General features: G+C 38.8%; 1 protein-coding gene across 4 annotated transcripts in view; it reads right to left on the bottom strand.

Annotated features, from left to right (window-relative positions):
* The window catches only part of FMO5 (flavin containing dimethylaniline monoxygenase 5), a 43,212-nt gene that overhangs the window by 11,317 nt on the left and 18,104 nt on the right, over positions 1 to 13,791 (bottom strand). For all 4 annotated transcript variants that reach the window (XM_070785801.1, XM_019956687.2, XM_070785802.1 and 1 more), the window contains 4 exons: positions 11,506 to 11,668; positions 9,406 to 9,548; positions 4,390 to 4,589; positions 711 to 1,063 (listed from right to left, as the gene is read on the bottom strand). In XM_070785801.1, coding sequence (XP_070641902.1) covers positions 711 to 1,063; positions 4,390 to 4,589; positions 9,406 to 9,548; positions 11,506 to 11,668 — 859 coding nt within the window. The remainder of the gene's footprint in view (positions 1 to 710; positions 1,064 to 4,389; positions 4,590 to 9,405; positions 9,549 to 11,505; positions 11,669 to 13,791) is intronic.

Here is a 13,791-nt window from a genome sequence, read left to right as displayed (position 1 = left end):
ATCTTTAGGTGTGGTCTGACCACAGTGTGGTCTGACTTAGAGAAGAATTTTGTAAATTCCAGGATATTATAGTTTTTTAATGATGTCAGGTATAATTAAGTCTTTTAGAAGCCACATTATTCTGCTAATTCATGCTGAACCTACTATCCCAAACCCTACAGTTTTTTCTCATGTTCTCATAGCCAAAACTGTCTGAAAAAGGGACTATAAAGGGGGAAATTGAGAATTTGAGTGGCTGAATCTTCTATATTCTGGACTAGTCTTTACCAGGTCTTAATTTTTTGCTGAAATCAAGTCACAGCACTTCTATATTTGACTTTCTCTAACTATAATAAAAGAAGACTGCTTCACAAATATGTATCCATTTTCTAAAATCTAGAAGAGTGGATTTTAATCTGGAGTGCACATTTTAATCACCTGGGGAACATTTTCTCAATGATTTTATATCAGCTCCATCTCGGACTTATTAACTAAATACCACCAGCAAAACATGCCTATTTTGGGAAAATTTCCCAGGAGATTTTGCTATAGGTCCATGGTTATAAATTACTACTTTATATTCCCTCAACAATTAATTTTTGAGCACTAACTTTGTGCCAGGCACTGTTTTAATCATACATACTATCTATCTGGCTATTTATAAGCAAGAACATAAATATAATTAAACATACTGCTAAGTAATCAGGTAATCATCTTACATGGTCACTTACCTTTAAATACTTGAGTGGCCCAGCGTCCTTGGAGCTCTGAAATGGGCATAATGGCACCCAAGGGCTGGATCAAGCCTATGATTGCAAGAGTTGGCTTTTCAAGGTTAGGAGGGAAGACCTTTTTATACAGGGATACCTTGTTTTTGACTACTTTGACAGAATCTTCAAGAAAAGGAAATGCAAAGCTATAGCCTGTAGCAAAGATAACAGCATCAATGTCATCTTCCCTGGAGCCGTCCTCAAATATGGCTGCTGTCTCTGTGAACTCCTTCACATTTGTTTTTACCTTCACAAAGCCAGAAATTATACGGTTTGGCAGGTCATCATTTATTGTTGGATGCTGACTGAGAGCTCTGTGAATGATGATAAAGGAGAAATGAGAGAGATCATGAGAGAGAGAGAGAGAAATCATTACCATGTAAGTAAAATTCTGCTTCAATTGAGGTGGTTAATCAATATGCCAATAGTCTCCCTTTATTCATGAAATTTGGAAACAGTCTAATATATACCAGCTTGATAAAGATAAGGACGATCTCAGAGTAGATGTTGGACTGTGGAAGGCATTGAAAGGGGAGATGTTGGAGAAGTAAGGGAAGAATGGTCTTATTTGAAAAGTACATGTATGGTTTCTCAAGGAATAATAATGCTCTTGGTGACATAATAAGGCCACAGTCTAGTGGTTTCTATCCATATGTCAGAAAGTCTGCAGAACTGTATTATCAGCATCCTACTGAGCCTCATTTTAGTTTCAAAGGCCCAGGAGGTAGACTTGAACCATCGTTTTCCAAACTGTATAATGAACTACATGTGTATAGTAATTTACTTTTATAAATTGATTTTACATACATTAACATAAACCTAATGAAGGAGGCAGGACAGTTACCATTATCCAGGTTTTATAGATGAGGAAACTGAGGACTAAAGAAGTTAAGTGACTACTTGCCTAAGGTCCTGCAGCCTAGGACTTTAGGATTTATATCAAAATGGTTTTTTATGAACTCCCTTGAGATCCTCTGGGCATGGTAAGTGGTATTTCCTAGAAATAGTATAGGATAAGGTGACAAAAAAATGACAGGTTTGCAGAATTTGGACCTTTCTAAAAACAGTCTGAATCCTTGGATATTGTGTTAACAGGCTCTGATAATCCTCAGCCTGTCATGTTCGGACAGAGCTGGCCTCTTCTCAGGAACTGGTCTGTTTAAACAGTATTACTGGCTTGTTGCATTTAGTAATTCTTTGACTCAAACCTTTAGGTTTGTGATTCTGTTCTCATTCTAACCTCATTTCATCTTTCTCTCCAAACTTACTCCTTTTCACTAACAGTACCACAATTCCACACTGTTGCCCAAATCACAGAACTGTGAGTCTTATATCTGGTTACCAAGGCCACCCTTTCTCCTTTAAACATCTTCAGAATTGTTTTACTCATTCTCTGTTTCACCTGGACTGTTATAGTTGTCTTCAGGGTCTTCTGCTCCATCCCCCTTCAATCTATGTTCTACATTTTTTTGGGAGTGATTGTTCAAAAATGTATTTATTATTATTATGTCACTCGGTTAAAACCTTTTGATGATGGCTCTGGACTGTCTTCGTTCTAAACTTTTTATTTTATTTATTTCCAGTGAACCTGGAGATGTACTCAGGCACTCTTCTATCTCTGCCTAGTAGTCCAGCCCAACAAAACTATATGCAGGTCTTACAGCATAATGTATTTTTTGCTATTCTAAGACCTTGTATTTATAATTAGAACGCTACTTCCTTACCCATTTTGTTTGACTATCTCCTATTATTTCATAAAGACTCAGTTTATTTTGTGATTCCCAAAGTTTTGGATGCTACAGTTTCCATAATTGGGTCAAATAAATGGCTGAAAGTTTGTTGGGAAACACACTCTCCAAGTATCATCCCACTGATTAATTTCAAAGGAAAAAAATATCTTTACAGAAGAGAAACCTGGTAGCTACTACCAAATCCATGTGATCAAATTTAACATCATTAATATGCAATAAACTGTTGTCATTTGGTTTCTCATGTGATCCACCAAGAAGGCACAACACAACCTATGAGTATTGGCACCAGAACCATTTAATCTAAATATAATAGAGGAAGAATAACTATGAAAGTCCAAATTTAGAGACTTCCTGCAAAACAAATGGCTTCAATTCTTAAAAAAAACAAAAATCCGTGTAAAAAATAGAGAATTATTTCAGATTAAGAGAGACAAAAGAGAGATGACAACTGAATGCCATGGTATAATACCTGACAGGATCCTAGATTTTAAAAATAAAAAAGCTACAAAGAATTCCCTGGTGATCCAGTGGTTAGGACTCTGCACTTTAAGCCACACAGTGTGGCTCCAAAATAAAAAGCTACAAATATTATTGAAACAATTTGGGAAATTTGAATATGCAATATATTATCAATAGATAATGGTAGTTTATCAATGTTCAGTTTGCTAAGTCTGGTAATTATATTATGTTTATGTAGAAGAATGCCCTTTTTCTTAGGCAATGTATGCTAAAGAATGTAGGGTAAAGTGTCTTATTGACTACAAGTAGTTGCTCAGAGTCAGACACAGCTGAGCAACTTCACTTTCACTTTTCACTTTCATGCATTGGAGAAGGAAATGGCAACCCACTCCAGTGTTCTTGCCTGGAGAATCCCAGGGACCAGGAAGCCTGGTGGGCTGCCGTCTATGGGGTCGCACAGAGTCGGACATGACTGAAGCGACTTAGCAGCAGCAGCAGCAGCAGTTACTCTCAAATAGTTCAGGGAAAAAATGTATGAATGCATGCATGGATATATAGATACTATATATGTATGGATCTATATACCTCCAGAAAGAGAGAGAAAGGAAATATAGTGAAATGGTAATAATAGGTCAACCTAAATGAAGGGTATATGGGTGTTCATTGTACTTACTATTTTATAGCAAGTAAATCTAAACATTAAAAAAAATTAAAAGTTGGAGGGAGTAAAAAGCATTTAAAATCACCCTCTGGAAATGCTATCACAGTCCACTTCTGTGTGAAGACTTCTGTCCTTCATAATCTCCATGCATTTCTCTTATAACATCATATTCTACCATCTGTCTTCTTGTTAGAGTATTTAAAGAACTAGCCATTTCTCATTTATTGCTTACGTGATCTCGGGCAAGTTAGTTTCTCTAATTGTCAATTTTTATATTTGCAAAATGGAGATCAAAATAGTACCAACCTATAGGGCTACTGTGAGGACTAAATGAGATCATGCATGTAACACATTTAGCACCATGTTTGTCTTATATTAAGTCTTCAGAAAGGTAAGATGTTAGTATTACTATTAGGTCTTGAGTCTCAGTATTCTCAAGCCAGTTTACTGCTTGGCTCAGATGCTCAGTTGTTAGATGAGTGAAGGATGCACTGCCCTCTACTACCATTTTATTGTTGCTGTTGGGCATCATGTAAAAAGAACTCGTACCTTGGAGAATGATAAAATGATTAATGCCAAGGAGAATTCTAGACTGAAAATTACAGACCAGTAGATCTTGGACTTCCGTGGGGGCAAGGTAGAAATCTGATTTCTGATTCTGTGCATCTGTTTCATGTACAGGTAGAGATAAGCTCTACTGTTAGTCTGTGGGCACAGCCTTTATACTTTGCTTTGGCCATCCCTGCCAACTCCAAGCCTTGGAACATACCTGTGTTTAGGCTTCAGGCCAAACATTTCATGATTAAACCTTTGGTTAATCTTTTTTTCCAAATATCTATTTGTTGCTGATTCACCAATAATCTTCTTCAGCAAATGATTAAATCGAGATGACAAAATTGTATCAAAAGGATATCCATAGTCTCCTACACGATTGAGGACCCAAGCCCCTCTTCTGGTGCTGAGGAAAACCTGAGAATGGGGAAAAAATAATTTTTGCTTTTGCCATTCTCTGAAGAAATGGGAACCCATTTTTTTCAAGATGAAGTTCAAACTCATTAATCTGGCTTTTTATTCCCTGCCTATCTCTTTATTTATTTAAATTTCCTGCCATTTTCTTCTCAAACACTAAGCTTACAATTAAATTGGTATATTCACTGAACAAGAATATATCTTGCTGTAAGCTACCACTGCATTTCTGTTTAATGTCATTATGCCTCCCTGAAAGGCCCCCTATTCCCTAAATTCTCCAAAGCTTATTCCTTTTTAAGATCCAGAATCAAGTCTCCCTCCTCCATAAGATACCACTGATCATTCTGGCTGATAATTTTCTCTCCATTTTCTGAACTTCTCTAGCACTTATCACCTGTCCAATTCATCTAAAATCAGGGGACAATAAAGCTGACAGCAAGTGGACATCATTTAATCTAAAACCTTTAATCTTTTCTTTGACATTGTTTGCATTATTACAAAAAAACATCAATTATACTGATATTTAACATTGTATATTCTGATTTTTGTCTTTCCGAATGTATTTTCTCCAAGGTGGAAGGTATAGCACATACATCTTCTAGTTCCCAACATACCATCATCACCATTTCCATTTATTGAGAATTATAACCCGTAAGTCATTGTACTAGGTCCTTTATCTGTATTTTTATTTGATCAATAAATAAATACCTCTTGAGGTAGGTAATGTTATGTCCATTTGATGGATGAGAAACATGGAGAAGATGAATAATTTGCCTGAACTCATATAGATCTACTAAGTGGTAGAGCTGAATTTCTAACCTAAGTCTTACCTATGCCAAAGCTTGTGCTTAAGAAATGTTTGTTATTTAAGGGAAAAACTGAATATTGCGAGTAGAACAACATGGGAGCTGGTCACTCTTTCTGTGTCATCTGCTGGCTCAAGTCCACATTCAGAGCTAATAAAAGTTTGGTATTCAGCTACTTGGCAAAAGCATCACTTTGTCTACGTTATAACACTCTCTAGAGATACTTTCCAGGGTTGTAAGCTATTTAAGCGGAGAAGGCAATAGCACCCCACTCCAGTACTCTTGCCTGGAAAATCCCATGAATGGAGGAGGCTGGTGGGCTGCAGTCCATGGGGTCGTGAAGAGTCGGACACGACTGAGCGACTTCATTTTCACTTTTCACTTTCCTGCATTGGAGAAGGAAATGGCAACCCACTCCAGTGTTCTTGCCTGGAGAATCCCAGGGACGGGGGAGCCTGGTGGGCTGCCGTCTATGGGGTTGCACAGAGTCGGACATGACTGAAGTGACTTAGCAGCAGCAGCAAGCTATTTAAGTACAATGTTTTGTGGGGGTTTTTTTTGTTTTTTGTTTTTTTTGGTCCATGCCATGCAGCAAGTGGGATCTTAGTTCCCCAACCAGGGATTGAACACGCACCCTCTGCAGTGGAGTCTTAACCACTGTACTGACAGGGAAGTCCTTGTTTCATGGTTTTTTGTTTAAGTCCTCCTGTTAAAAGGTGACCTGTCTACAGCGGGATGATCATATACTTCATACATGTATTCTCACCAATGGTGCCCTTAAGCACTATCATAATTAAGCACTTTTATGTGTCACAGTTGAAAGAGCATGCATGGTCTTAGGAATCAAATGATTTTGTGTGCAGTCTATGTAACTTTTAAAATATAGGTTATAAGTAATGTAAATGCTCAGAGCTTCAGTTAAAAAGTTCTCAACCAATACATTATAAAGCAATTATCCTCTATTTAAAAAATAGTAAAAACTTCTCTATGTATAAAATAGTGACAATAATACATATGTCACAAACCTTTATCAGAAACATATCCACCTTACCTTAACCCACTCTTGCTGCCTTGTTCTTTGGCAATTTATGGTTCCTCAGTGCTTGTAAAGAAATAGAGGAAAACAACAGAATGGGAAAGACTAGAGATTTCTTCAAGAAAATTAGAGATACCAAGGGAACATTTCATGCAAAGATGGGCTCAGTAAAGAACAGAAATGGTATGGACCTAACAGAAGCAGAAGTTATTAAGAAGAGGTGGCAAGAATACACAGAAGAACTGTACAAAAAAAGATCTTCATGACCAAGATAATCACAACGGTGTGATCACTGACCTAGAGCCAGACATCCTGGAATGTGAAGTCAAGTGGGCCTTAGAAAGCATCACTACGAACAAAGCTAGTAGAGGTGATGGAATTCCAGTGGAGCTATTTCAAATCCTGAAAGATGATGCTGTGAAAGTGCTGCACTCAATATGCCAGCACATTTGGAAAACTCAGCAGTGGCCACAGGACTGGAAAAGGTCAGTTTTCATTCCAGTCCCAAAGAAAGGCAATGCCAAAGAATGCTCAAACTACCGCACAATTGCACTCATCTCACATGCTAGTAAAGTAATGCTCAAAATTCTCCAAGCCAGGCTTCAGCAATACATGAACCGTGAACTTCCAGATGTTCAAGCTGGTTTTAGAAAAGGCAGAGGAACCAGAGATCAAATTGTCAACATCTGCTGGATCATGGAAAAAGCAAGAGAGTTCCAGAAAAACATCTATTTCTGCTTTATTGACTATGCCAAAGCCTTTGACTGTATGGATCACAATAAACTGTGGAAAATTCTGAAAGAGATGGGAATACCAGACCACCTGACCTGCCTCTTGAGAAACCTGTATGCAGGTCAGGAAGCAACAGTTAGAACTGGACATGGAACAACAGACTGTTTCCAAATAGGAAAAAGAGTACGTTAAGGCTGTATATTGTCACCCTGCTTATTTAACTTATATGCAGAGTACATTAGGAGAAACGCTGACCTGGAAGAAGCACAAGCTGGAATCAAGATTGGCCAGAGAAATATAAATAACCTCAGATATGCAGACGACACCACCCTTATGGCAGAAAGTGAAGAGGAACTAAAAAGCCTCTTGATGAAGGTGAAAGAGGAGAGTAAAAAAGTTGGCTTAAAACTCAACATTCAGAAAACGAAGATCATGGCATCTGGTCCCATCACTTCATGGAAATAGATGGGGAAACAGTGGAAACCGTGTCAGACTTTATTTTTGGGGCTCCAAAATCACTGCAGATGGTGACTGCAGTCATGAAATTAAAAGACACTTACTCCTTTGAAGGAAAGTTATGACCAACCTACATAGTATATTCAAAAGCAGAGACATTACTTTCCCAACAAAGGTCCATCTAGTCAAGGCTATGGTTTTTCCAGTAGTCATGTATGGATATGAGAGTTGGACTGTGAAGAAAGCTGAGCACCGAAGAATTGATGCTTTTGATCTGTGGTGTTGGAGAAGACTCTTGAGAGTCCCTTGGACTGCAAGGAGATCCAACCAGTCCATTCTAAAGGAGATCAGTCTTGGATGTTCATTGGAAGAACTGATGCTAAAGCTGAAACTCCAATACTTTGGCCACCTCATGCAAAGAGTTGGCTCAGTGGAAAAGACTCTGATGCTGGGAGGGACTGGGGGCAGGAGGAGAAGGGGACAACAGAGGATGGGATGGCTGGATGGCATCACTGACTCGATGGACGTGAGTCTGAGTGAACTCCGGGAGTTGGTGACAGATACGGAGGCCTGGCGTGCTGTGATTCATAGGGTTGCAAAGAGTCAGACAGAACTGAGTGACTGAACTGAACTGAGTGCTTGTAAGGCCAAGCTTCTGTATAGCTGACAATTTAACAAGCCAATGGTATTAAAGAAAGTTCATGACTTGGGTTCCTACCACATACTTTGAAAATTCTTTTATCACATCACCCCCGTACATTTTTACCCTTTATTATTTACATAACTGTTTCCTAATAAATGCTTATTGAATTAATTCATGGAGTAACATATAAAATCAGTTCTGTGGCAATAGATGGGGATAAACCTGAGAAGAACTGTTATTGAATGGAATTTCTGGGTAAAGGTTATTTAACAAAGTTGTGGCATTAAACTTCTATTTTTAAAAGTAATTTTTTTAAAAAGTAATTTAAAATGTATGTTTAATTAAAGTTACTGAAGAACAACCAGGCATTTAACTATGCCAAAAAAGTTATGATTCCATAAAGACATGAATCTTTATGATTCCAGAAAGACAATGATGTCTTTTTCTAGGAATTTATAATGAAGATACTTTCTTCCCAGTTCAAAATCTATGATACACAAAAAATAAAAAACAATCAAAAAACCCTCAAGGACATAGAAATGGCTTTACTGTGGATGTAATTCTATGTTAACTAATTGTACACGGAAGCTGGGGAGAGCTGCTTGCATGTGCTACAATGTGGATGCTTTTCATACTGATGTCTGTTGTCTTTAGAGGATTAGACTGCTTTTTTTTTTTTTTTTTTCATTTGGGGAGTGAAGAAGAGTGAAGGGGAAAATTCCCCTACCAGCCTATGAGTGAAAAGCCTTCAATGACCCAGTACACTTTCCTTCAAAATAAGAGCATAGCACTTCTGCTGGCCACCAGGTGGTCCCCACTGGATGCTGCATTCTAACAAGCTCTCCCAGCAATCACTTGGTCTTCTTCAAAGCCAGAAGCACCCTCCGAAGAGACAGCTGAGAGCGATTATGGGCACAGTCCTTGGTCATAACTGAATTCCTTAGAGTGACCAGATAAATGATGGAAATCTTAACTTGTAACCTGGCTCAGTCACATCATCAATCATGATGTTGCCAATTGAGGCTACAAAACCAATCCCTACATTTGCCATTGGCACTGATGGGCTGTGTGCAGGTATATACACTCCGTTGGGTCCTGCGGCTTCCTTGGTGAAGCAAAGTAAATAATTTTACTAATTCAAACCTGTTTGGCCCTGTGGCTAATTTCCACTGCCAGGTCCCCTCCAGAATTCCCAATGCCGATTATAATGACTCTCTTTCCAGTGAAACTGTCTGGATTCTTATAATCTCGACTATGGAAGTATTGTCCTTTGAACTTCTCAATTCCTACAACAGAAGGAAAAATAATTAATGGGTAATGGTCATTCAATTTTTTTGCAGTCTGTAGAGTTTATGCATACATTCTCCATGTGTTCTCCTTTTATTCAAGCACACTGTCACCTTTTTAAATATTTTTGCCTGTTTTCTTTTCCCATAGCCCCAGAGTCAAACCTTGTGATTTCCTTACCATAAGTAGTCTGCTTACCTCAGGATCTGTTTGTATTTTGGACTTGTGGACTCACAAATCCAAACTACTTCAGAAAACATTCTCTTGTCTTTTCATCTTCTTCTTCTTCTTTTTTTTTTTTTTGTAGTTGACTTGTATCAGTTCCAGATGTATAACATAGTAACTTGATATTTTATAGATTATGCAACATTCAAACTTATTACAATATTATAGTGGTTTAGATGCTAAGTTGTGTCAGACTCCTTGTGACCCTCCGGACTGCAGCCTACCAGGCTCCTCTGTCCATTGGATTCTCTGGGCAACAACCCTGGAGTGGGTTACCATTTTCTTCTCTAACAATATTATAGTATTTTGACTACATTCTTTGTGCTGTATATTATATTACTTGTGACTTATTTTATAATTAGTAGTTTGTATTTCTTAATCCCCTTTACCTATTTTGCCCACCCCACCCTCTCATCTTCTGTAAATACCTACTTCCATTTCAATTGTAGTATATATGTTTTTATATACTCTAGAGTATACATAGAATCCATGTGCAATGCAGGAAGACATGGGTTCAATCCCTAGGTTGAGAATATCCCCTGGAGGAGGAAATGGCAACCCACTCCAGTGGTAACACAAAGAGTTGAAAACTGAGCAACTGAGCACATATATAGTATTTTTTTCCCCTCAAAATGAAAATCCAGGCCAAAGACTGTAATTTAACTCTTTCTTTAAGCTTTATTTTCTTGCTTAGAAACTCAATATTTCTGTTTGTTTCCTCCATTGCTTAAAAAAAAAAAAAAAAAAAAAAGCCTTCATTCAGGATAAAGAGATGTGGTACATTTATACAATGAGATATTACTCAGTCATGAAAAAGAACAAAATAATGTCATTTGCAGCAACAGGGATGCCCCTAAAGGTTGTCAAACTGAGTGAAATAAGTCAGAGAAAGACAAATATCATATGGTATCTCTTATATGTGGAGTCTAAAAAAATTGCACAGATGAACTTATTTACAAAACAGAAAGAGTTATAGAAAACAAACTTCTATAGGGAGGAAAAGTGGGGGAGGGATAAACTGGGACATGGGGATTGGCATATACACACCACTGTAAATAGACAGCTAATAAGGGGTCTCTGGTGGCTCAGTGGTAAAGAATTCACCTGCCAATGCAGGAAACATGGGTTCAATTCCTTGGTTGAGAAGATGCCCTGGAGAAGGAAATGGCAACTGACTTGAGTATTCTTGCCTGGGAAATCCCATGGATAAAGGATCCTGGTGGGCCACAGTCTATTGGGTCGCAAAAGAGTCTGGCATAACTTGACAACTGAACAGCAATAGTAAGGACCTGTTGTATAGCACAGGGAACTCTTTTCAATACTCTGTAATGACCTGTGTGGCAAAAGAACCTTAAAAAGAGTGGATATATGATTCACTTTGCTATATAGCAGAAACTTTTCAAAACACAATATTTAAATCATCTATACTCCAATAAAATTTTTTTAAAGCCCTCGTTCAGTCTAATGCAGATCAACTCTTTTTATCCTTAGAAAAACTATAATCATTGTGAAACTAAATATAAAGCCTTCTAATTTTCCTCTAGACCCCCATGTTACTGTTATTTCTACCTCCCAAATATTATTAATACAAGTTACCACAACATTTTTCAGGAGAATATGCAGAATTAGGATAAGCCTTATTTCATCCCAAGGTAGGAATCACTCAGACCATTCTTTAGGGACCAGGTCACAGGCATGGTTCAAGGGTCTTCCTGCTTAGTAGGTACTTACCAGGGAAGCTTTCCAAGGGTAAGTGAGCATAGGTGTGATGGCCAGTGCAAACCATAACTCCATCGAAGACATACACCTCCTTTTTCCCTTCAGATTCCGTGACCACCTCCCATTGGCCCGAAGTGGGGAAATCAGGTTGCTTCTTCACACTGCAAACAGTGGTCTAAGAAGAAAAGGGATCACCACGGGGGACTGTAGCCACAGATATGCAGTGGTCATCTTCCCTGACAGGTATGTCTTTGCACGGGGTTACACGAAAGGGCTGATACCACATAAGAGGGCTAAGGCAGGGATATTTGATATTCATACTCTACAAATAAGAACTATTTTTGTTTCGGGCTATGGTCAGAGTGAGAAAACTTTCACGAGGCAAGCTAAATAAAACAGAGTCGGCAGACTAACGGTGCACTATCTTCTCCTTCTAGAAAAGTACAAATGACTACTTTTCTTGGGCCATGCCTCAGTTGGTAAAGATTCTGCCTGCAATGCAGGAGACCAGAGTTTGATCCCTGGGTTGGAAAGAATCCCCTGGAAAAGGAAATGGCAACCAACTCCAGTATTCTTTCCTGGGAAAATCCCATGGACAAAGGAGTCTGGCAGGCTATAGTCCATGGGATCACAAGAGTAGGACACAACTTAGCAACTAAACCATCACAACCACCACCGCCTTGGTCAGAGTGAGAAAACTTTCATGAGGCGACCTAATTCAAATGAGTTGGCAAATTAACATTGCACTGTCCTCTCCTGCTGCTGCTAAGTCACTTCAGTCATGTCCGACTCTGTGTGACCCATAGATGGCAGCCCACCAGGCTCTCCCGTCCCTGGGATTCTCCAGGCAAGAATACTGGAGTGGGTTGCCATTTCCTTCTCCAATGCATGAAAGTGAAAAGTGAAAGTGAAGTCGCTCAGTTGTGTCGGACTCTTAGCGACCCAATGGACTGCAGCCTACCAGGCTCCTGCATCCTTGGGATTTTCCAGGCAAGAGTACTGGAGTGGGGTGCCATTGTCTTCTCTGAGAAAAGTGCAAATTACTAGTTTTATTAGGCCATGCATGTGTGTATGCTCAGTCACTCAATCATGTCTGACTCTTTGCGATCCCCTGGACTGTAGCCCACCAGGCTCCTCTGTCCACGGGATTTTCCAGGTAAGAATACTGGAGTGGGTTGCCATTTCCTCCTCCAGGGGATATTCCTGACACAGGGATCGAAGTCTGCTGTGTCTCCTGCATTGGCAGGTGGATTCTTCACCACTGCGCCACCTGGGAAGCCCTTCTTGGACCATATGCCCTGGACCATACCCTAAGGCAATATGATACTTAAATAAAATTTGGGCTTCTCTTGTGTTTCTAAGACACTTGATGTACTAAATGCCTATTCCTCCCCATACTCCCAGACATCCTGAGATCTTCTGATGCTTTCTTATCTCAAGTTCTGTTCTCACTGTCTAGTCTTAAATGTGTGACTGAGCTAATAAGGCTCCCTTTCCTAATAGAGTAGAAAAACATCTCAGTGGCTCATGTTTTGTGTAAATGAACTTCTTTGACTCCCATAAATGCCCATTTTACAAATAACTAGAAAGAAAGAAGATACAAGATGGGATAGTCAGTGGTATAGTTTTTAGCTTTAAAAACAAATACGGGTTACTTTACCTAGTCTAAGGAAACATTAAGAGTATGTCCTATGTGCTTCTAGGATTTATGACCATAATGTCTTGGTGGACTGATAGAGATACCACTCTTATATACCCAAGTGATCCTATATTATTTATAGTTCCTCTCTAGCATGTTCTTACTTTTACACAGGCCGGTGCTTCTGCCTGGACCATCCTTTTATGCTTTCTTCATTTGGAGATACTCACCCTTCAGCATTTAGTTTGGTATTATCTCCTCTAAGAAAACGTCCTTGGTACCTGATAATTCAAGCTCTGATGGGTTAAGTGTCCCACCTCTGAGCTGCAATGTATAGATCTCAGGGCATTTATCACCCTGTAACTCTGTATTTAAGACTGTTAAATCACTGTTTTTTTGTTTGTTTTGTTTTTTTGGTATTTGTTTCTTCACTGCTTAGTGTGATAACAAACCTAAGTGTTTTTAACAAGTGAAGAGAAGCACCACTAGGCTGTAAACGACTGACTTTAGAAGTCGTTACTGGATATTGCCATTTTAATTTTGTTGTTAAATAGAAAAAGGCATGATTTAGTAGAATGATCAGAAAGTAGAAGATTTGGACTTTTTGCCAGCTGTCAGAAATACTGGTTCTTTTATGGTCATGGCTTAAAATGATAGAA

The sequence above is a fragment of the Bos indicus genome, chromosome 3, assembly GCF_029378745.1.
Source record: "Bos indicus isolate NIAB-ARS_2022 breed Sahiwal x Tharparkar chromosome 3, NIAB-ARS_B.indTharparkar_mat_pri_1.0, whole genome shotgun sequence".
In the NCBI taxonomy this organism is placed as follows: Eukaryota; Metazoa; Chordata; class Mammalia; order Artiodactyla; family Bovidae; genus Bos; species Bos indicus.
Note: the sequence above shows the minus strand (reverse complement) of the source record. Positions and strands in the feature narration are given on the sequence as shown.